This window comes from Heterodontus francisci, chromosome 2, assembly GCF_036365525.1.
Source record: "Heterodontus francisci isolate sHetFra1 chromosome 2, sHetFra1.hap1, whole genome shotgun sequence".
Classification (NCBI taxonomy): Eukaryota; Metazoa; Chordata; class Chondrichthyes; order Heterodontiformes; family Heterodontidae; genus Heterodontus; species Heterodontus francisci.
Genome location: NC_090372.1, coordinates 42095590 through 42120604, shown reverse-complemented (window position 1 = coordinate 42120604; position 25015 = coordinate 42095590). Strand labels below are relative to the sequence as shown.

Below are 25015 nucleotides of genomic sequence, written 5' to 3'. Positions count from 1 at the left end.
GTCATGCAATCTGTTTGGCTCATGTAGCTCTCATGGTTAAATAGCTGGAATTGTGTGGAACCTGTGGGATGTAGATTCAAGGCTTGCTACAATGCTAAGTGTGTGAGGGTGAGGTAAACATATGAATGTTGGGTATGAGGCGTGATTAATAGAGATTGTTAGCAGGTGAGTGGTGGGGTGTGGTGTGATTTGAGTGGTGGCTGAGATTAGTGGTGCTGTTGGTAGGATGTGGAATTTGAAGATGTATTCATTAACTTTGACCACTTGTGTGAGGTCTTTGAACTCCTTGCGGCACTACATCTGTGTCCTCGAGGCTTGACGCCTGACATTTACCTCAATGACAGTCTGCTCCCACTGCCTTTTGAATATGTGTCTAGAGTGCTTCCTTCTCAAGGATACAGGACCTCTCTTGTACTTTCTACCACCCCCACCAAAACCTCCAGTGCAGCATCTCTAAAGCCTTGGAGCCTGTGCTGTCTGCTGTTGTGCCATTCCTCACTCTTTCTCAGGCCAAATTCTCTTCAACAACAACTCCCAGCACCTGGCTGTAGCCACAGCGTACCACCCTGTTGATGCATCCAGTACTGTTGATGCAACTTTGATTGTTTAATTGGTTAATCGTACATCATGATCCTAGTGCCCATTTTCGGGGGCTGTCTAATTTAGCCCTCCATCTGTTTTGTTTGGAATTCTTTTTGATATAATGCAGAGAGTTTGTCATTTGGTTTTTTACAACTTCCTCATGTTCAACTCAATCTCCCTCCAGTGCATTTTCTTGTAAAAAAAAAATAAAGGTGCTGTTCAGAATGAGACCATTATATACAGCTGGGGTGAGGAAGATTACCTGATTGGCATCCTTCCATCTGCAAGAGTTGATGGGAATGCAGGCTCAGAATTTTGATGAGGTCAGGTGAGATCATCACTACTTTTGATGGCTGAACAAGCCGATTCTGGAAAGGCAAAGTATGCCACAAGTGCCAAACATGAAGTTGTCCCTTGCCGGAGGTGCGGGATGATTTCTGCTAGCGTCTGCTTTGGAGCTTCTGGAACCACATGTCGTGGTGGCAGCAAATTCCTGCCCACAGCTAGTGTCCCCATTTGCATCAATCGTCAGCTAGAGTTTCCCACTTCTCATGATTGATGTTGAGGACGTTCATGTCTTTTGACAGCATCCTTGAATCAGAACTTTGGGTTCCCTGCTGGTCTGTTGGCACGGGCTACCTCCAAGTATAGCATATCCTTGGGGATGTGGTCATCTTCCATCCTATGCACACGCCCAAGCCAGTGAAGCCGCCTTTGCTTGATTAGCACTAGCATGCTTGACCTAGAATGGACTGTTTCATTGATGTTGAGGTTGTTCTGGGGACATGGGTTCGAATCCCACCATAGCAGAAAGTGGAATTTAAATTCAATTCATAAAAATTTGGAATTAAAAAGCTCGTCTAAAGGCCATGAAAGCACTGTCGATTGTTTAAAAAAAAACATCTAGTTCACGAATGTCCTTTAGGGAAGGAAATCTGCTGTCCTAACCTGGTCTGGCCAACATGTGACTCCAGAACCACAGCAATGTGGTTGATTCGTACATGCCCTCTGAAATGGCCTAGCATTCCACTCAGTTGTTTCTAACTGCTACGAAGTCAATAAGGAATGAAACCGGACGGACCACCTGTCTTCGACCAAGGCACTGGAAACGACAACGGCAAACCCAGCCCTGTTGACCTTGCAAAGTCGTCCTTATTAACATCTGGGGGCTTGTGCCAAAGTTGGGAGAGCTGTCCTGCAGACTAGTCAGGCAACAGCCAAACATAGTCACACTCCTTGAATCAAACCTTACAATGTCCCAGACACTGCCATCACAATCCCTGATACGGTATGTCTTGTCCCACGGGCAGGACAGACCCAACAGAGGTGGCGGGACAGTGGTATACAGTTGGGAGGGAGTTGCCCTGGGAGTCCTCAACATTGACTCCGGACCCCATGAAGTCTCATGGCATCAGGCCAAATATGGGCAAGGTAACCTCTTGCTGATTACCACCTACCGCCCCCACCTCGGCTGATGAATCAGTACTCCTCCATGTTGAACATTACTTGGACGAAGCACTGAGGGTGTCAAGGGTGCAGATTGTACTCTGGGTAGGGGACTTCATTGTTCATCACCAAGAGTGGCTCAGTAGCTGGCCAAGCCCTAAAGGACATAGCTGCTAGACTGGATCTACTGCAGGTGGTGAGGGAACCAACAAGAGGAAAAAGTATACTTCATCTCATCCTCACCAATCTGCCTGCCATAACTGCATCTGTCCATGACAGTTTTGGTAGGAGTGACCACTGCACAGTCCCTGTGGAGACAAAGTCCCGTCTTCACATTGAGGATACCCTCCCTCGTGTTGTGTGGTACTACCACCACGCTGAATGGGATAGATTTCGAACAGATCTAGCAATGCAAAACTGGGCATCCATGAGGCGTTGTGGGCCAGCAGCAGCAGCAGAATTGTACTCAACCATAATCTGTAACTTCATGGCCCGGCATATCCCCCACTCTACCATTACCATTAAGCCAGGGGACCAAAACTGGTTCAATGAAGAATGTAGGAGGGCACGCCAGGAGCAGCACCAGGCTTACCTCAAAATGAGGTGTCAACCTGGTGAAGCTACAACCCAGGAGTACTTGCATGCCGAACAGAGTAAGCAGCATGTGATAGAGCTAAGCAATCCAATAACCAACGGATCGGATCTGAGCTGTGCAGTCCTGCCACATCCAGTTGTGAACGGTGGTTGACAATTAAACAACTAACAGCAGGAGATGGCATCACAAATATCCCCATCCTCAATGAGGGGGTGCCCAGCAAATCAGAGCAAAAGATAGGGCTGAAGCATTTGCATCAATCTTCAGCCAGAAGTGCTGAGTTGATGATCCATCTCGGCCTCCTCCTGCAGTTGCCAGCATCACAAATGCCAGACTTCAGCCAATTAGATTCACTCTTCGTGATATCAAGAAACGAATGAAGGCACTGGATGCTACAAAGACTGTGGGCCCTGACAACAATCTGGCAATAATATTGAAGACCTACGCTTCAGAACTTGCCGCGCCCCTAGCCAAGCTGTTCCAGTATAGCTACAACACTGGGATCTACCCGGCAATGTGTAAAATTGCCCAGGTATGTCCTGTATAGAAAAAGCAGGACAAGTCCAACCCGGCCAATTACTGCCCCTTCAGTCTAATCTCAATCATCAGTAAAGTGATGGAAGGAGTCGTCAACAGTGCTGTCAAGTGGCACTTGCTTAGCAATAACCTGCTCACCGACACTCAGTTTGGATTCTGCCAGGGCCATTCAGCTCCAGCCCTCATGACAGCTTTGGTTCAATCATGGACAAAAGAGCTGAACTCAAAAGGTGAGGTGAGAGTGACTGCCCTTGACATCAATGCAGCATTTGACCGAGTACGGCATCAAGGAGTCCTAGCAAAACTGAAGTCAATGGGAATCGGGGAAAACTCTCCGCTGGTTGGAATTGTACGCAGCGCAAAACAAGATGGTTGTGGTTCTTGGAGGTCAATCATCTCAGCTCTAGGATATCACTGCAGGTGTTTCTCAGGGTAGTGTCCTAGGCCCAACCATCTTCATCTGCTTCATCAATGATCTTCCTTCAATCATAAGGTCAGATGTGGGGATGTTCACTGATGATTGCACAATGTTCAACAACAGTCGCAACTCCTCAGATACTTGAGCAGTCCGTGTAGAAATGTAGCAAGACCTGGACAATGTCCAGGCTTATGCTGATAAGTGACAAGTAACATTCGTGCCACACAAGCGGCAGGCAATGACCATCTCCAACAAGAGAGAACATAACCATCTCCCCTCAACATTCAATGGCATTACCATCGCTGTATCCCCCACTGTCAACATCCTAGGGGTTACCATTGACCAGAAACTGAACTGGAGTAGCCATATAAATACCATGGCTACAAGAGCAGGTCAGAGGCTCGGAATGCTGCGGTGAGTAAACCAACTCCTGACTCCCCAAAGCTTGTCCTCCATCTACAAGGCACAAGTCAGGAGTGTGATGGAATACTCTCCACTTGCCTGGATGGGTGCAGCTCCAACAACACTCAAGAAGCTCGACACCATCCAGGACAAAGCAGCCCGCTTGATTGCCACCCATTCCACAAACATTCACTCCCTCCACCACCAATGCACAGTGGCAGCAGTATGTACCATCTACAAGATGCACCACAGCAATGCACCAAGGCTCCTTAGACAGCACCTTCCAAACCAGCGACCTCTACCAACTAGAAGGACAAGAGCTCTACCAACTGGAAGGACAAGAGCAGCAAATGCATGGGAACAGCACCACCTGCAAGTTTCCCTCCAAGTCACACACATCCTGACTTGGAACTATATTGCCGTTCCTTCACTGTTGCTGGGTCAAAATCCTGGAACTCCCTTCCTAACAGCACTGTGGGTGTACCTACCCCATGGGGACTGCTGCGGTTCAAGAAGGTAGCTCACCACCACCTTCTCAAAGGGAATTAGGGATGGTCAATAAATGCTGTCCTAGCCAGCGACGCCCACATTCCATGAACGAATAAAAAAAATCTTGGTCCTGCGGGTCAGTTTGTTGACTGCTTCCAGTGATGTGTTGCTGAATCTGATCACTCGTGAAGACACAACCCGCTGTCCCATAACTACAACTTCCTTAACACTGTTGGTGAGGGAGAACATGAACGTAGAAAAGGCTCAAAGAAGATTACCTAACCAGCACTGTACAGCAGTGAAGTGTTGATGATTAGAAAATGCGTCAAATGGTTTTATTTAATTTGGCAGGGTATTCAATTGATGTAGAAGTTGAAATATGTTTAAAGAATGAGGATGACCATACCTATATTTTTGGTGTGATCCTCCTCATTCTTTTCCCACTGAATTTGAACTAAATTTTGAAGCTGCTGCCTACATATCTTTCAGGTCTCTGACTTGGAGCTTTGGTACTTGAATGTTTTTTCTTTCATTCACCAACTTGGTTTCCCTCCTTTAAAAGAACTGTGATTTCTCTCCAAAGCAAGCTCATATATGCTTCAAGTTATACTATGGTATCTGTGAACATAACATAAGAAATAGGAGCTGATTGGAGGCCATGTGGCCCTTTAAAGCCCGCTCCGCCGTTCAACAAGATGATGGCTAATCTACCTCAACTCTACCTTCCCTCATTGACCCCATATTCATTAATTCCCTTCATACCCAAAAGTCTGTCTATCTGTCTTGAAGATAGTCGATGACTGAGCATCCACAGCTCTCTGGAGTAGAGAATTCCAATGATTCACAACCCTTTGAGTGAAGAAATTTCTCTTCATCTCAATCCTCATTCTGTGACCCCATATTCTAGAGTCCCCAGCCAGGAGAAACATTTTCTCAGCGTATAGCCAGCCAAGCCCCTTAAGAATTTTATGTTTCAATTAAATCACCTCTTATTCTTCTAAACTCCAGTGTACTCATCCTCTCCATATAGCACAATCCTCTCATCCCAGGAACCAGTTCAGTGAACCTTTGTTGCACTCCCTCTAGAGCAAGAATATTCTTCCTTGGGTAAGGAGACCAAAACTGTACACAGTACTCCAGGCGTGACCTTTCCAGTGCCCTGGATAATTGTAATAAGACTTCTTTACTCAAACTCCAATCCCTTTGTAACAAAAGCGAACATACCATTTGCCTTCCTAATTGCTTGTTATTCGTATACATGGACACCCAGGTCCATCTGAATACAAACATTTCCCAGTCTCTCGCCATTCAAAAAAAATTTTGCTTTTTTTCCCCTACCAAAGTGAATAACTTCACACTTGGCCACATTATATTCCATCTGCCTTGTTCTTGCCCACTCACCCTACCTGTCTATATTCTCCTGCAGCCTCTTTGTGTCCTTGTGACTGCTTACTTTCCCACTTTACTTTGTATTGTCAGAAAACTTGGATACAATAAACTCAGTTCCGTCATCTAAGTCATTAATATAGATTGTACTGTAAATAGCTGAGGTCCAAGCTCTGATTTGTGCGGTCTTGAGTTACATGTAGGCCAAGCCAGGTGAGGACAGCAGATTTCTTTCCCTAAAGGACATTAGTGAACCAGATGGGTTTTTATGACAATTGATGCTACTTTCATGGAACCATTACTAAGACTAGCTTTCCAGATTTTTTTTAATGAATTAATTGAATTTTAAATTCCACCAGCTGCCGTGATGGGTTTTGAACCTGTGTCCCCAGGGTATTAGCCTGGGCCTCTGGATTACTAGTTCAGTGACATTACCACTATGCCACCATCTCCCCAGAGACTACTCCATAATTACTGTTACGGAGCGTATAAACAATCCCCACCAATGTTTTTTGCCCTTTGCTGTTTCTTAGCTCCAGTCAAACTGATTCTACTTCTTGATTTTCTAAGCTAAGATTCTTTCTCTCTACTGTCATTATTGCATCCTTTATTGTCAGAGATACCCCTCCTCCTTTTCCATTTTGACTGTCTCTTCTAAAAGTTAAGTAACCTGGAATATTTAGTTCCCAACCTTGGTTGCCTCTCTCATTTGCTTCTGTCTAATTGCTTCCTAGATCAAGCCTATTAATTTCTGTCTGTGCTATTAATCCATATAATTTGTTTTGAATACTTTGCACATTCAGATAAGTGCCTTTAGCTTTGACTTTTTTCTAATTTTCCTTGAGGTCACGAATGCCGTATTACCTTTGTTAGTCTCACTATCCCTTCCTGATCCACTCTGCTTATTTTTACCCAAACACTGCTCTGCTCTACAAACTTGACATTTCCTTGCTGCTTTGAATTTACCCTTTCCTGTATCCTCCAGCCCTCCTCTCCTTTAGTGGTTTAAAGCCCTAGTTATTTGATTCACCAGAACACTGGGCCCTCCCCAGTTTAAGAGGAGCGCATACCAACAGAACAGTCCCTCTTCCCCAGTACTGGGGCCAGTGGCCCATGAAGCGAAACTCCTGCCTCCAAATGCACTCCTTTAACCACATGCTTTAACCTTCTAATCTATTTATCCCAATGCCAATTGGCGCGTGGCTCAGGTAACAATCCAGTGATTATTACTTTTGAGGTTCTGCTTTTTAATTTGGACCCTAACTCCTTAAAGTCCCTCAGCAGAATGTCATTCCTAGTTCTGCCTATGTCGTTGGTATGTAGGTGGGCCATGGCAATTGGATCCTCTCGCTCCCACTCCCAAGTTCTTCTCCAGCAGTGAGGAGATGTCATTAACTCTGGCACAGGGCAGGCAACACAACTTTCAGAACTCCCCGTTGGGCTGGAGAAAACAGTATCTTTCCCCTGGCTATTCTGTAACCTTTCACTATCGCATTCCTTTTCACTGCCCCCCCCCCCCCCCCCCCCACCACTTGAATGATCTTCTGCACCATGGTGCGATGGTAAGTTTTCCCATCTTTGTCGTCATCTACAATCCTTGTTCTCATCCACACAGGTAACAAGTACCTTGTATCTGTTGGTCAAAGTCAAGGGCCAAGGCTGCTCTACATCTTGGATTCTCATACCTGCCTGACTCATAGTCACACTCGTCTGTCCCTGACTGTTGACCAGTTCTAAAGTTCTACCTAACACTTATGGTGTCTGTGTGAAGATGCCATTTTAAGAGAAAGTGTTGCATTCCTATGCCCCCACCAAATTTGTGAATTGTTCCATTTGTTTGGATTAATTTTCAATATCTGAAAAAGTAAATACTTGCTAAATAAAACAGTAAAATTGTATTGGTGTTCCTTCTTTAATTATAATTAATTTTGATTCCATCAATACTCCTGGCATCCTGCATACTACTAATTAAAGTTACAGCTATTTTTCTGTTGTTGCGTGTTCAATCGCTTATTTTATTTTTGATTATTACTCGGCTATTGCTACTAGTGATTATATCCTCTAAATTTGTTCAATATTCCTATTAAATATTTGAGAGTCCCAGTAATCCCAATTTTTTGTACAGAGATGGAGTTTGACCTAGATAAGGCCTTGGAGGAGATACCAGTCCATTTCGATGAGTCAACTCCTGCTTCAGGTATTTACAGCAAGCAAGAAAGGTTATCACGGCCCAGCAGCGTGATGACTGAGCTACCCTCAGAAGAGGTAAAGAAACTGGAGCATTATACAAAATCTAGACCCAAGAGGAACAAAAAGCTACCACCAAGCAAGACAGCTGTAAGTCTTTTGTGCTCAACGAATCATTGCTTAATTCTATTCCACTGTATTTTCCATTCTATTTCTTATTTATTCAACGTATAGAGCTTAGTACCACAAATGGTTGTGTCCAATATCAGCGTGGTGCAACTCTTGGCATCTGATCATTAATAACAGTGTATATTAGCAGGACACAGGGGGCGGCACAGTGGCGCAGTGGTTAGCACTGCAGCCTCACAGCTCCAGCGACCTGGGTTCGGTTCTCGGTACTGCCTGTGTGGAGTTTGCAAGTTCTCCCTGTGACCGTTTGGGTTTCCGCCGGGTGCTCCGGTTTCCTCCCACCGCCAAAGACGTGCGGATTGATAGGTAAATTGGCCATTGTAAATTGCCCCTAGTGTAGGTAGGTGGTAGGGAATATGGGATTAATGTAGGAGGAGATGTGGTAGGGAATGTGGGACTAATGTAGGATTAGTATAAATGGGTGGTTGATGGCCGGCACAGACTCGGTGGGCCGTAAGCTCTGTTTCAGTGCCGTATCTTTCTATGACTCTATGACAGTATTTGTTAGCTGAGAAGTAGATCGGTATACTCCAAGTTTCGTTATATCTCAGGAGAGAATTTTAACTGTACAGAATGATACCCTCCCATTGACGTGTTATAGTGACATCCAAAAAGAACTGCTTCCAGATAGCAAAAGCAATTGGAATATTAATTGTACCTTGCAGAAATGTATCTCAAATCATCTTAATCAGTAGTCAGTTTCTAGATCTTCAAGATTTCTATTTATGTTAATGCTGTGAGATCAGTTTCTAAGTTGGAGTTTCCACTGGCCTAAACAAGACTATAGTTACATTTTGAAGGAAAGTACTATGGTATCTTACTTTAGCATGCATTCTGCTCATAATGTGAAAGAAATTATCACCCTGCTCACAATCTCCATTATCCTCATTTAATTGATGGATGGAGATGGATGGGGATCATATAAACAAAATAGCACTTTGTGGTACTGTTTATGCTTCCCCCAGTGTGCAGTACTTTTGGTCAATGGTTCTGTATCTTGTTTCAAGTTAAGAAATTGACCTCGCTGCACACTGGGATCACCCAAACAGAAATGGGCTTAAAGAGCTTTCCTTGTAGTGTTTCCTTCCCTTGGTTTTATCCAGATAATGTAAATTAAACTAGCAATGGAGAGTTTATTTTTAATCTGTCCATACAGGTAAGTAACAAAACAATTAATTCATCTAATCTCAATATACAAATGATAAATTAGCATCTTATCTGGGGAAGACAAAAGTGCAAGATAGTTGGGTAATTGTGAAAGAATATATCCACCTCATTGAGTGATTTCTGGAACTGCTCTGTGGTCTGTTCTGTTGCAATTTGCAACAGCCTGTGAGAAAGATGGTCATAAACACCTTCCATTGTTCAATAATGTTTATCAGTATTTCTATAATTTATAGTATTTTTGCAATCTCTTGAGCAGAGTTTATTTAAAATATTTGCCAGGTTGTCTTTATTCATTCATCAGTGTTGATTGTTTATTCCTGTACTATTTCTTTGTTTTCCACATTAATTGCTCCTCCAAACTAGCATTACAAATGTTTAGAGACTGTAGTATAAGGATGTAAAGGGTTAATGTTGAAGACAGTGAGAGCAACCCCTCCCACTGTAAGAGTGATGATGTCATCGTCACATGAGGTTAGGCTGGAGAGAAGAGAGCAGCACGAAGGATGTTAGCTTCGGAGGCTTGATGAGAGTGTATATAGTATAATGTAAATAATAAACAGTTCTTAATTGACCTTTTCCTGAGTCTGAGGCGTTCTCCAGAACATCCCTATTACACTACCAAATACAGCAACACACAATATGGTGGCACCAGTTAAAACAGCCAAGAGAATTTGAAGATCTCCCTACCTCGTGGAGAAGCATCAGGAAAACAGCAGATCTAGTCAGGGGACTGCAAAACACTCAGGAGTTGCTCCATAGCCACAGACGACACAGATAGTTGGTGAGAAAGTCCTGCACCCTCTCAGACCACACCACAGAAGCTTGGGGGTTTGCATCGGTCCATCCAAGTCCAGCGATCGGTCCGAGTTGCAGGGCCGGGCAACGGTCCAGGGTCGGGTGAGAGATTTGGGAGTTGGGTGGAGACGGCAGCAATTGCTCAGCCAGACTGCGGAAAGTGCGGGAAATCCCCAAAAGACCGCGAAAACCTCCATTCAAGCCTGCAAGATTTTAAAACAAAGGGGAACACCTAGAAAGCCTTACTAAAGTGAAGGAAGTAATATGGATTCAAAATTCGGAATGCCAGAAAGTTTTCAAGATCTAGAAGGACACAATCAGGTTCAAAATTGGTCCATTTGGAGGAAGAGGATCCTAATTGCTTCCCAACTCCATACAAAGACAGAAGTTGAACAGGTCAACACCTTTTTATATTCAGTAGGTGTGATTGTGGATGACGTAATTGTGAGACAAGGAATAAACAGACTTCTGATAAATTTGAAGATGTCCTTCAAGCTTTTGATAAATATTTTAATCTTTGCAGCAATAAAATCCTGGAAAGGGCCAAATTTAATAAACGGGTGCAGAAGCTAGGCGAATCCATAGATTCTTATATTTAATGATCGATGCCATTTGGCAGAGGGATACAAATACAGTGAATTAAAGGCAGAACTAATCAGAGACCAAATAGTTGTAGGCGTAGCTGATGAATCTCTGTCAGACATTTTGCAGTCGAAGGAGGACCTTGCACTTGAAAAGGCCATTCAGATTGTAAGACAGGCTAAAGTTCACAAACAAAATAATGCCATTCTGCGGGCGGAAAACAACTCGTGGATGAGAAGTCGTCCAGTGACATTACAGTTTGTGAAGCCAAAGTCTGAGAAACGCTTTGTGGAAAAGACGCACACAGGTGAGAAGGTGCATGACACCGGGAAACAGTGCCAATGCTGTGGAGTCAGGAAGACCCACAGAAGGGAGCAGTGTCCAGCAAATAAAGCTGAGTGTTTCAATTGTAAAAAGACTGGACATGGTGGGAAAATGTGCCAGAGCAAAACTTCTTCACTGAAGAGGGCAAAGCAGAGGACTTTCAAGCAGAGAGCAGTGAATCAAGTGCATCAGTATCCAGAAGATAAAACATGAGATATCTTGGGAGAAATAAACGACACAAATCAAGGATTCCGGACGGCGGACATCTACCTAAATGGACACCTCACGAGCTTCAAACTGGACACAGGTGCTAGTGTCACAGTTCTGTCAGACCAAGAGCCATGCAGATACACAGTTGCATGGTCCAGACAGGACCCAACTGAGAATAAAAGATAAACTGCAAGCAACTCTCTACCACAGAGGGAGACAAATCATTATATGTCTTGCATAATCACGAATTTTCCTTGCTGAATAGAAAAGCATGCTTAAACCTGCATTTGATCAAGAAGATGGACGAAGTCAAGCAAACAGGCGTAAAGAGACACTTTGAAGCAGAATACCTGAAGCTATTCACAAGGCTCGGAAGACTCAAGACGGGGTACAGAATCACGTGTGTATCTTTACACCCAGAAAGATACCTCATCCATTATTAAGCCAAGTTCAAGACCAATTGAAAGGGATGACAAGAATGGGGGTTATCTCTCCTGTAACACAACCAACGGAGTGGTGTTCAGCCATGGTTCCTGTCCCAAAACAGAATGGAACTCTACGTATTTGCGTGGATTTAACAAAGCTCAAAAAACCAGTAGTGCGTGAAATGCACCAAATGTCCACAGTTGATGACAGCTTAGCAAAACTCTCTCAGAGCACCATGTTTACAAAACTCGATGCCAATAGTGGGTTTTGGCAGTTACCTCTGGATGAGACCTCAAGATTACTGACTACATTTATAACGCTTTTCGGGAGATTTTGTATTGATAGGTTATCGTTTGGAATAACTTCTGCAAGAGATTTTTCAAAGGTCTATGCATCACATCTTAGAAGGGCTGAAAGGAGTTATTTGTCACTTAGATGAGCTCCTGATACATGGGCAGTCAGTAGAGGAACATGACCAAAGGTTTGAACAAAGACGTCAAGATGCAGGACTTACTCTGAATGAGAAGTGCGAATTTTCCAAGTCCTCATTTTGTTTCTTGGGACATATAGTGAGCAGAGAAGGCATAATGGCAAATCCACATAAAACAAGGGCCAATACAAAATTTCCTACTCCTACTACCATTCAGCAGCTCCAGAGATTCCTGGGAATGGTAAACTAACCAGCAAAGTTTCTAGCTCACTTGGCACGGTTAACTGATCTACTGAGGCAACTCCTCAGAAAATAGTAAACGTAGTGTTGGAATTCCCACCAGGAACAAGCCTTCAGGAGAATAAAAGAGTTGCTTATATCACCGGACATCTTGGCACACCACAACTCTACACTACCTAAAACGATAGCAGCAGATACCTCCTAAACTGGGTGATGGTCTGTTCTTTTTCAGGAGCAACCTGATGGTTCCTATAGACGAATATTCTGTGCGTCAAAAGCTTTGTCAGACACGGTATGTGGTAATAGAAAAAGAAGCACTAGTCATTACTTGGGTATGTGAAATATTTTCCAACTACATTGTTGGATTGAGTGTCATCATCGAGACAGATGAGAAGGAGATTGCTAAAGTGCCTCCACGAATACAACAATTCCATCTAAGGTTGATGCGGTATTCGTATGACACAGTATACGTCCAAGGGAAGTTGCTTTCTAGAGCGACGGTAGACCATCCAGTTCAGCAGGATGTGTATTTTATATGCGAGATAGAATCATATTCACAACATACAGTACAAAATTGGCCAGTGAGAACATAGAAGTTGCAGGAAATACGCTAAGCCCAAAAGAGTGACGAGGACTGGAGTTCTGAAAGGCAGTATTGCATACAAGGGTGGCCACAAGAACGTCCAGGTGGGAGACGATGAAAATGTTTTGAGTATTGGAAATACTTTACCATTATAGACCTAGTCATTCCTGGTCCACTGAGATCAGAGATCTTAGATCGTTTACACCAAGGCCATTTGGGTATAACCAAGTGCACAGCGAGGGCACAATCTTTGGTATGGTGGCCTGGAATATCTGAGGATATCGAGAACGAGATCCAAAACTGTCAGACATTTGCAGTACAGAAACCAGAACAATGTGAACCCCTGCTAACCACACAGTGTCCAACCAGACCATGCAAAGGCTGGATATGGATTTATTTATGTTCAGGGGAAGTCATACACGATCATCATCGATTATTTCTCAAGATGGATAGAAGTCAGAAGATTGCATTCTATGACGACAGAAATGACAAGAACTCTTCAAGACATCTTTGCGATGCATGGTATCCTGACAAAATATTGTCAGCCAATGGACGACAATTCATGAATGAATATTTTTCTCACTTTGCAATGAAGATGGGATTTCGATATCTCATGAGTTCACCCAGGTACCCACAGTCAAACAGTAAGGCGGAAAGAGGTGTAAGAACCATTAAGTCATTACTAAAAAAGAGTGAAGATCTTCCAATTTCACTTTTAATTTATAGATCTATGCCGCTGATGTGTGGCTTATCACCAGCAGAACTACTGGTGGGTAGGAAGATAAGAACAAAGCTTCCTATATTGCCAAAGAACTTGCTTCAGGACTACGAAAAAGTAAAAGACGGAGAACTCTTACAGAAGGCAACAAACCCAGAATTATAATAGATTTCGAGCAAGAAACTTATCTGAACTAAAAAATGGTCAAAGAGTATGGATACGTGACCTGGAAAGAGAAGGTACAGTAATCCATAGACATGAGAACTACCAGCGATCGTGTGTTATACACGTGACTGAAGGAAACCTAAGAAGAAATAGGAGAACTATCATCCCTATTCCTCAAAAGCAACAACCGAAGATCCAGATGAAGAGGAACAAACCCAATCCGAACAGAAGGCTGCAATCTGTAGTAAAGAGCAACCAAGTCAGCGATCCAGACTTACAATGATGACAACTGATGGGCCCAGTCAGACTACAACCAAATCAGGGAGAGTTCTCAAACCTCCTAACTGACTAAATCTGTGAAGTCAGAGACTTGGGGGGTGGGGAGAGAGGGTTGTAGATAAGTCAAGTATGTAAATATGTTTGATAAAATGTTGGGTAAAGACTTGGGGGGAGATGTAGCATAAGAATGTAAAGGGCTAATGCTGAAGACGGTGAGAGCAACCCCGCTAAGTGATGATGTCATTCACGTGAGTTTAGGCTGGAGAGAAGAGAGCAACACGAAGGATGTTAGCTTAGGAGGCTTGATGAGAGTATATATAGCATTATGTCAATAAGAAACAGTTCTTAGTCTCAGATCCAAGATAAGATCAACTTTCTCCAGAACATTCCTTTTATGCTGCTAATAAGTACGACAACACAACAGAGACCACAGTCTGTTTGCTAACCATACCTTATCAATAGTACAAACCATTGCTTCAGAACCCATGAGAAAGTTGATATCAAGACAGTCATTTAAGGGATCCCCAGGTAACATTCTCCAAAGAAACTTTCACTTCATTTAAGGATACACCACCCAGTATCAAATAGGCAGTTGAGTCCTTGAAGTTCTGGAAAAAAAAATCCAAATCCATGGCGATGACCATAAAGACTTTACACAATCTACCTGATCTTGATACCAGTAAGAAACTGCAATCCACGACAGCTTTTTGTGGGACTCACTTTTTGTGTATATGAAGGTCTTGCTTTTTTTGAGTATGGGGGCTCAGCTTTTCCTGTGTATGGAGGTTCTCCTTTTTTGATTAAGGTAGCTCACGTTGTAGCGTAACCATACACAGCCCGCTCTGTGATTTAGCCAAGTGTATCTCGCACACTGCATCAAAAGATTGGACAACCTTGTACGATAGAATTAGCAAAAGCATCAGTTGGGACAACCCTGACAGGTGATTAGTTTCTGACATTGCCTGTCCTAGGCTGGCTTCAGTTTGGTCAAATAAACATCATAAGACTCATTTGGCCATTGATCTCTTTGAAGCCTCAAGATTCGTTAGGGATGACCCTAACAGTGGCGCAATGGTTAGCACCGCAGCCTCACAGCTCCAGCGACCCGGGTTCAATTCTGGGTACTGCCTGTGTCTGCGTGGGTTTCCTCCGGGTGCTCCGGTTTCCTCCCACATGCCAAAGACTTGCAGGTTGATAGGTAAATTGGCCATTGTAAATTGCCCCTAGTGTAGGTAGGTGGTAGGGAAATATAGGGACAGGTGGGGATGTGGTAGGAATATGGAATTAGTGTCGGATTAGTAGAAATGGGTGGTTGTTGGTCGGCACAGACTCGGTGGGCTGAAGGGCCTGTTTCAGTGCTGTATCTCTAAATCTAAAAAAACCACATTTTGTCCAATTTGAAATTGGGTCTGTATGTCCTTGCAAATTTTCCTTGGAAGAAACATTCCTCTTAACCTTCTGAATTGCTCAATATTCTCCAATTTTCAAGATTTTACCCTGTTCCTCCTCTTGCCCTACCCCAAGCACTTGCTAAATTTAAAATACTACAAAGTTGATTTGAGGAAAATCCAAGTAGGATTTCCTCAACTCCAGCATGGCTGATAGTCATAGAGAGATACAGCACTGAAACAGGCCCTTCGGCCCACCGAGTCTATGCCGACCATCAACCACCCATTTATACTAATCCTACATTAATCCCATGTCCCCTACCACATCTCCGCCTTCCCTCAATTCTCCTACCATCTACCTACACTAGGGGCAATTTACAATGGCCAATTTACCTATCAACCTGCAATTCTTTGGCTGTGGGAGGAAACCGGAGCACCCGGCGGAAACCCACACAGTCACAGGGAGAACTTGCAAACTCCGCACGGTCAGTACCCAGAACTGAACCCGGGTCGCTGGAGCTGTGAGGCTGCGGTGCTAACCACTGCACCACCCATTGCTGATCATTGCTATAATAAAAACAGAGAATGCTGGAAATACTCAGCAGGTCTGGCAGCATCTGTGGAAAGGAAAATGGAGTTAACTTTTCAGTTCAATGACCTTTTGTCAGAACTGGAAAATGTTTTTTTTAAACAAGTACAGAGGTAGGAAAAGGAGAGGGAGCTGGGAGAAACAAAAGAAAAGGTCTTTTGTAGGGTGGAAGGCAGGAGACATTAAATGACAAAAGGGATGATTGTGTAGGGCAAATAGGAGATGGTAATGGGACAAGTGAAGAAACAAAAGATTGGTCTGGAGGAGATGTAAATGGGAATAGCAGAATCAGTTGACGGGTAAAATTTTTAAAAATGTGTGCGGAAGTTGTGATCTGAAACTGTTGAACTCAGCGTTGAGTCCAGAAGGCTGTAAAGTGCCAAATGGAAAGATGAGATGCTGTTCCTTGAGCATACATTGATCTTCATTAGAACAGTCGAGGAGGTCAAGGGCAGAGACATCAGAGTGGGATTGGGCGGAGAATTAAAATGATAGGCAACCAAAAGCTCAGGGTCATGCTTGCGGACTGAATGGAGGTGTTGGGAAAAGCAGTTACCCAACCTGCATTTAATCTCCCATATAAAAACAAAAAATGCTGGAAATACTCAGCAGGTCTGGCAGCATCTGTGGAGAGAGAAGCAGAGTTAACGTTTCAGGTCAGTGACCCTTCTTCAGAACTCTTCAGCACCATGAACAGCAAATAGAATATGCTAAACTAAAAGAATTATAAAGAAATCACTGTTTCACATGGAAGGAATGTTTGGGACCTTGGAGAGTGCTAAGAGAGGTGATAAAAGGGCAGGTGTTATATTTCTCATGCTTGCATGGGAAGGGGGTGGGAGTCTTGGGGGTGATTTGAAGAGTGGACCAAGGTGTCACGGACGGAAGGGAACTTCAGCATGAAACGAGAGGAAGATGTATTTGATGGTGGCATCACACTGGAGGTGGTGGAAATAGTGGGAATAATCTGTTGGATGTGCAGCTTGGTGGGGTGGAAGGTAAGGACAAGGGGAACCCTTGTGATTCAGGGGGAAGGGGAAGGCATGAGGCCAGAAGTGCGGGAAATGGAATGGACAGTCAAGGGCCCAGAGAACCACGGTGTTGTGGGGTGGGCATGGGAGGGTGGTGTTGGGGATCCTCAGTTGAGGAAAAAGGAAGACATATCAAGCGCTGGTATGGATGATTGCATCATCAGAACAGATGTGACAGAGAAGCTGGGAGAATGAAATCAAGTCCTTGCAGGAAACCGGGTGGGAGGAAGTATAGTCAATGTAGCTGTGGGAGTCAGTGGGCTTATCATGAATATTAATCAATAGCCTATCTCCAGAAATGGAGACCATAAAGTTGCTGAAGAGAAGTGAAGAGTCAGAGATGAACCAGTTGATGAAGGTGAGGGAACGTTGAAAATTGGAAGCAAAGTTGATGAAATGTTCCAGTTCGGGGTGTGCGCAGGAAACTGCACCGATATAGTCTTCAGTGTGGTCGAAAAAGAGGTGAGGGAGGGGACATGAGTCGGACTAGAACAAAGAACATTCCACAAATTCCACGAAAAGGCAGGCATAGCTAGGATCCATATTGGTTTCAATAGCAACACCTTTTATTAGGAGGAAGTGAGTCGAGTCAAAGGAGAAGTTATTCAGTGGAGCAACAAGTTCATCCAGGTGAAGTTAGTTGTTGAAGAATGGGGACTGGTGGGCCTCCATTCAAGGAAGAAGCAGAGCCCTCAGACCATCCTATTGTGCAATAGAAGTGTAGAGGGATTGGGCATCCTTATGAAAAGAAATTAGGATCAGAAAACTGGAAACTGTTTAAGTGGCAGAGGGCAATGCATGATTAACCCACCCTCATTGCTTGCAATGGAGGCCGTATGCCAAGTTCGTGCTCATTTGAATGATCTCTGCATCCAGCCAGCGTTAACCATGGTGTTCATTGGCTGGGTGCACCACTCAAAGCTAACCTACATTGCTTAAAGCTAGCCTGCACCTCTTAAAGGGGAGCTGCAGTGTGTCTGGAGCAGGTGCTTGGACATGTGCTTGTAGAGAATCTGACCTGGAGTAGAGTGGGGAATAGCACAACAGGTGACAGAGTGGGTTCCAAGGTTTTCCAATTCTGCACTGAGTATTGGTGGAAGTGGAAGGAGGAGAGATGGTCTGTATCCACCCAAGAAAGGAGGCACTCCAGGCACACATTCAGAAGGCAGTTGGAACAGATAACTGTGGAGGTCAATGTCAGGTGCAAAGCCCCCAGAACATGCAGGCAGTGCTGCGAGAAGTTCAATGATCTCACATGAGTGGTCAAGGTGAATGTATCTTCAAATACTGTATTCTACCAACCACACCACTAGCCTCAGAACTGCTCAAGTCACCACACCCCCATCACTTATCTACCTACAGTCTCTATCAATCAAGTCTCCTACCCAACACTTACATGCTTTACCTCACTCTCACACACTTAATATTGCTGCAAGCCTTTCACCCACATCCCTCACTTCCCAAGCACTTCCATCTATTCAACCATGGGAACCACATCAGATTGCACAACACTCACTGACAGATTTCCCTCTCTCTTGCAGGAAAAAATTGCACACAACTGGAGGTAGCAAGGGATAACTGGAAGGCAACAGGTGCGGTTGCATGTTTTAACTGCTTCCCCCCCCCCCCCCCCCCCAACCAACACCCCATACAGTGGATGGAAGATTTCTTGAGGAACATAGGAAATAGGAACAGAGGAAATAGGAACAGGAGTAGGCCATTGGGCCCCTCGAGCCTGCTCTGTCATTCAGCTAGATGATGACTGATCTTCTCAGTGTCAGTTTCCTGCACCATCCCCATATCCCTTGTTATCTTTAATATCTAGAAATCTATCAATCTCTGTTTTGAAGATACTCAATGATTGAACCTCCACTTCTGGAGTAGAGAATTCCACAGACTCGCCTCCCTCTGAGTGAAGAAATTCCTCCTCATCTCACTCCTAAATGGCCTACCTCTTATTCTGAGACTGTTGTCTCCTGGTTCTAGAACACAGCCAGAGGAAACATCCTTCCTGCATCTACCCTGTTGGGCCCTGTAAGAATTTTCTATGTTTCAATGAGATCACCTCTCATTCTTCTAATCTCTAGAGAATGTAGGCCCAGTCTCCTCAATCTCTCCTCATCGGACAATCCCGCCATCCCAGGAATCAGTCTGGTGAACCTTCATTGCACTCCCTCCGTGGCAAGTATAACCTTACTTGGGTAAGGCGACCAAAACTGTACACAATACTCCAGGTGTGGTCTCGCCAAGGCGCTATACAATTGCAGCAAGACTTTTTTACTCCTGTACTCAAATCCTCTGGCAATAAAGGCCAACATACCATTTGCCTTCCTAATTGCTTGCTGCACCTGCACGTTAGCTTTCAGTGACTCATGAACAAGGACATCCAAGTCCATTTGGACATCAACATATCCCAATCTCTCACCATTTAAGGAATACTCTGCATTTCTGTTGTTCCTACTAATGCGGATAACTTCACATTTTTCCACATTATATTCCATCTGCCATGTTCTTGTCCATTCACTCAGCCTGTCTAAATCCCCTTGAAGCTTCTTTGCATCCCCCTCACAACTCCTGTTCCCACCCAGTTGTGTGTCATCAGCAAACTTGGAAATATTACATTTGGTCCCCACATCCAAATCATTGATATAGATTGTGAAAAGCTGGGGCCCAAGCACTGATCCTTGCCGTACCCCATTAGTCACAGCCTGCCAACCTGAGAATGACCCGTTTGTTTCTGCTCTCTGTTTTCTGTCCATTAACCAATTCTCAATTTATGCCAGTATATTACCCACAATCCTGTGTTCTAATTTTGCTTACTAACTTCCTGTGTAACACCTAATTGGAAGCCTTCTGAAAATCCAAATACACCACATCCATTGGCTGCCCCTTATCTATTCTGTTAGTTACATCCTCAAAAATCTCCAACAGGTTTATCACACATGATTTCCCTTTCATAAATCCAGGTTGGCTGTGCCCAATCCTGCCATTATTTTCTAAGTGGCCCATTATAACATCTTCCTTAATAGATTCTAGCATTTTCCCTACTACTGATGTCAGGCTGACATGTCTGTAGTTCCCTGTTTTCTCTCTCCCTTCCTTCTTAAATAGTGGGGTTACATTTGCTACCTTCCAATCTTCAGGAACCGCTCCAGAATCTATAGAATTTTGGAAGATGGTCGTCAACGCATCTTTCAGCACTCCGGGATGTAGCTTATCAGATCGAGGGGATTTATCAACTTTGAGCCCCATTAATTTCTCCAGTACTACTTTTTTTTTTTACTAATACTAATTTCCTTCAATTCAATTCTTTATTCTCACTAGTCCCACTGGAGGACATCCTGACTAAGGTGCAGATATCTCACACGTTCCTCACTGAGGTTCAGTTAGGAGAATTTTTGTCAATGTGCTAGATAGATATGGCCACCTGCTGAGAGCCTTTCTCCTCCTCTTCCACCTCTTCCCCCTTACAGCAGCTTTTCCTGCTCTGTATAGCATCTGTTAGTCCTCCAAGTCATGCTGTATTCCAAGGTGAATGCCTACTAGTGCAAATATGTTTGAGAGCAACTGGGTTATGCAGAAGCCTTGAAGTCAGCAAAAATTTCTTTGGCACCCGCCACACCATCACCTGTAGACTTTTGCAACTTAGAACAACTATAGAATGCACCAAACATTTGTAGAACCATAACAGCCAAATGAAATCAAGCAGTAACTAACCTATATGTAGTTGATGATCTCTTTAAATAGTGCTGGTGAGGAAGGGGGTTCCTACCTGCTGCTGAGTGTGTGTTCAGCTGTGCAAAGTTGACAGAAGTTGTTGGTTGTTAATTGTGTTAATCATATGCAGGTGAAGGGTGTTGATTAGGATCTGTCCTGAGTATATATAAGGAGACACTGAAACTGTGTGGAGGTTTGAGTGAAGAACTGCATATTTGTAATCTTTTTGCATTGTAAAATAAATGCAAGACTGGAGTAAAGATTGGCTCCAGCATAATCCTTTAACAACAAGCTTTCTGGAATGAAACATGGTAGCAGATGACGGTTGCCTAAACATGAAGGTTGGAAACTAAGCATTTTTTTCACATAGAAAACTAAAATCCCAGTGACTGTTGGAAAACGGCAGAAAGCAAGTGTAAATTGTCAGGTTATGTTTACTCTCCAATGTTCTCTGAGTCTGAACCATATGACCAATGGTAGAATGAAGTGGATATGTGGACATGGGTTACATTTCTACCAAAGAGGAAACAAGGTATGGCCTTGGCATTGTCACCTCCAATCAGAAGTAAAGTATTTTCTAAGCTGGATGCTCGTCATTTGGAGACTGGTGAAGGTTTGGATCTTCTGTTAGAATTCTTGGATGAGATTTAAAAGAAAGATGATCTATTAAATGTCGATGAGGCGTGGTCAGACTTTGATGGATTTCAGAAAGCAAATGGTTATTTAATAGAGCAATATATCATGGACTTGAAAGACTGTATAGAAAATTGAAGAAATTCAATTTGAAGATCCCTAGTTCAGTGCCTGCATTTAAATTGCTAAATTGTGGTAGGGTGTTGCATATGGGGTTTGGTTCTTGGAAAAAAGGTTCCCTGTTGGATCAGATATCTGTTGCTTTAAGAAAAACTTCTGGGGAAGCAGTCATTTCCTGCTCCTTTGGTCGAACAAATGGGACATTGTGTGGCAGCAAAAAGAATGGAGGACTCAATGATAGCCGGATTTTGAAATGGTCCAGATACTGGATGCAGGCACCAGTACAATGAGGATGAAAGCACCTTTAGCAGATCTGGCTATTACAGCAGAAGACAGAATTGAAACCGCAATAATAGGCGAATGAATCCCAGAAATGCCCAAAGAACATTTAATAGGTGCTTCAGGTGTGACTCGAAGTATCATTATGCAATGAGCTGCCCAAAGTTGAGAGGCAAGGTCGTTGAAATGACACTTGATAGAGAATTCTGAGGCAGAAGAAGATGATGATTAATCTGAGTGAATTGTGCTAGTCAGAAGGAGTTTTAGTCCTGTGATGAATGTGTTAATTGTGGCTTCATTCAACTGTTCTGTGTTAGGTGGTGCTTGCATGTGGAGCAGATTGGTTAAAATGTTATCTGGATTCACTCATGGAGTATCAACGCAAGGTTAGGGAGTATAAAATTACTGCTGGCTTTAGGTTTGGTGATGGCAACACATTGAAGTTACTAAAGAGGTTATAATTCCATGCAAAATAGCTAGAGTAAGTCACTATCAGTTCTGACGTACTCTCTAGTGAGGTACCTTTACAGTTGAGTAAACCTTCTATGATAAAGGCACAAATGAAACTTGAAAAGGAGCATGATAAAGCAATTGTTTTTGGAAATTCAGTGGATTTGCAGTCAGAGCATTATTGTATCCCTTTAACACAACCTGATGTTTCTAGTGAGAATCTTAGAGAGGTATTAATGGCATCAGGTGATAAGAATCTGAGAGAAAAATGTTACACAGACAATTTGCTTGCCCTTCTTGTCAAAGGTTAAAAGCCCTGCCATAGGATGCAGGTGTGATTGATGGAGTCTAGAAGATGAAAGAAGGGATTAGTGAGAAGTATAAAATCAGTAAAGTATTGGAGGACTGCTTTCCATTAGCACGTGACTTTAACAAGGTAGCTGCCATGGATTAGACAGAAATATTTGCATTCTACATTTTATAGACCTGTCAACCATATTTAGTCATTCGACAATAATACATGGCAAGGCCAAAAGGGTGATTATAGATAAAATCATGGAGAAATGAATAGGGGCACCAGCTAGGTTTCTGACTGATAATGGAGGGGAATTTGCCAATGGCGAGTTCAGACATGTGTGAAAGCATGAATTACGGTCATGAATACCACAGCTGAAAGGAATTATGTGGTGATCGATGAAATGCTGCATAAAATCTTAGCTGACAAACCGAACTGCAAGTTGACAACTGCCCTGGTATGGGCAGTTCATGCAAAGAATTTGCTTTAGATAGTTGGAGGTATAGTCCCTATCAATTGGTCTGTAGGCGAAATCCCAAATTGCCTTCTGTGATGTGCAGCAGTCCTCCTGCTCTAGAGAGTACTACAGTTAGTTCCTTTTATTCTCATATTTGAATGGTTTACATGCAGGGAGACGGTCTTTCATCAAGGCAGAGGTCTCAGAGAAAATTCAGACAGCACGAAGGCATCATATAAAGCCATCTGAGACAGAATTTAATTCAGGAGATTTGGTGTATTATAAAAGTAAAGGCCATAAGGAATGGAAAGGCCCAGGTAAGGTAATAGGTCGTGATGGTAAGACATTAGTTATCAAACATGGAAATCAAATTGTTAGGTTCATTCCTCACGATTAATCGGGATTGATTACAAAATCTCAGAACCTGAGCAGCTGATAGAAGGAAACAAGACACCTTGTACCTAAGATACTCATGTGTTTTGTAATGAAGGTCCTGTGGAACAGACTATGGTAGATCAAGTGTTAGATAGTGGTAATGTGAGAAATCACTATGTACAGGACAAAGCTATCGCATCCAAATGCCAATTGCCCCGTGTAGGTACTCAGGTGACGTATTCAGAGGGGTCTCGTGAATGGAAGGATGCGACAGTTGTGGGACATGCAGGAAAATCTACTGGCAAGTTTAAATGTTGGTTGAATGTTCAGAATAATAGCCAAGAAGTGAGGTTCATGGGCTGGCAGAATGGGGTGAAAGAGTGGACAGTATGAAAGCACAGTGCAAGTTCTAACAGTGGATCTGGAAGTGACTCCTATGTCAGGAAATAATCACTTACTGGAGAAAGCCTCTGATAGTGCGAGAGGGAGATCTTACAGTAGTAGTCCTGAAAGACATCAAAGTGCTAATAGAGATCCTCATGGTCGTGAAGTTTTGGTGGCTGCCAATAAATTTGAGGATAAACTAATAGAGGCAAAACTAAAGGAGTTAAAGAGTTGGGAAGAGTTTGGTGTTTATTCTGAGGTGCCAGATAAGGGACAGCCAACCTTGGATGGATTTGTACTGAAACGTGCTTGCAGATGATATTTCTAAGGCTAATGCGAGGAGTTTTCAAGAGCGACTGGGTGATACAGATGTTAGTGAACTCTCCCACATCTGGAAAAAATAATCTTGAAAATCTTTTTAGCTGTTTTGACCACATGCTCATGGAAGTGTAGATCAATTGACAGAAAAGCCACATTTCTGCAGGCTTATGCTTTTTGGAGAGAAACTTTTCTGAAACCACCTAAAGAGGCAGCAGATGCAGAAGGAAAACTATGGAAACTAAACAAATGTGTTTATGGCCTTAATGATGCTTCCAGGGTGTGGTATTTCTCGGTGAGATCTGTTTTGCTGAAAATTGGTTGTGTTCAACTAAAAGCAGATCCTGCAATGTTTTATTAGATTCCCTTTTTGATACCTTCAGGCATCATTGTGATGCACGTTAATGATTTCTTATGGAGTGGCACTGCAGAATTTGAGAAATGTGTTATTAAGATTCGAGCAGAATTTAAAATTGGGCTTCAGACTTCGGGGAGCTTAAATATATTTGGTTTGGATATTAAGCAGAGTAGGTCTGGAATAACTTTAAAACAACAATCCTATTTAGAGTGTATCACTCTTATCCCAGTTAATCGTGCTAGGTCATCACAGAAAGATGATGTATCTGAAGAAGAGATAGAGCAATTGTGAAGCTTGATTGGTCAATTAAACTGGTTGTGCACTCAGACTAGAGCTGATGCTGTTTTTGATGTGTTGGAGTTAAGTACTACGATTAAACACCGAAAAGTTGAGAATGTTTGTTTTAAGGGCAAATAAAACATTAAAAATTTAAATCTGAAGAAATGCGTACTTAAGTTACCATCCTTAGGT

At 43.2% G+C, this 25015-nt stretch overlaps 1 protein-coding gene across 3 annotated transcripts in view; it reads left to right on the top strand.

Annotated features, from left to right (window-relative positions):
- LOC137384042 (F-actin-uncapping protein LRRC16A-like) overlaps nt 1-25015 on the top strand; it is a 488125-nt gene that overhangs the window by 430162 nt on the left and 32948 nt on the right. For all 3 annotated transcript variants that reach the window (XM_068057622.1, XM_068057608.1, XM_068057615.1), the window contains exon 31: nt 7981-8192. In XM_068057622.1, coding sequence (XP_067913723.1) covers nt 7981-8192 — 212 coding nt within the window. The remainder of the gene's footprint in view (nt 1-7980; nt 8193-25015) is intronic.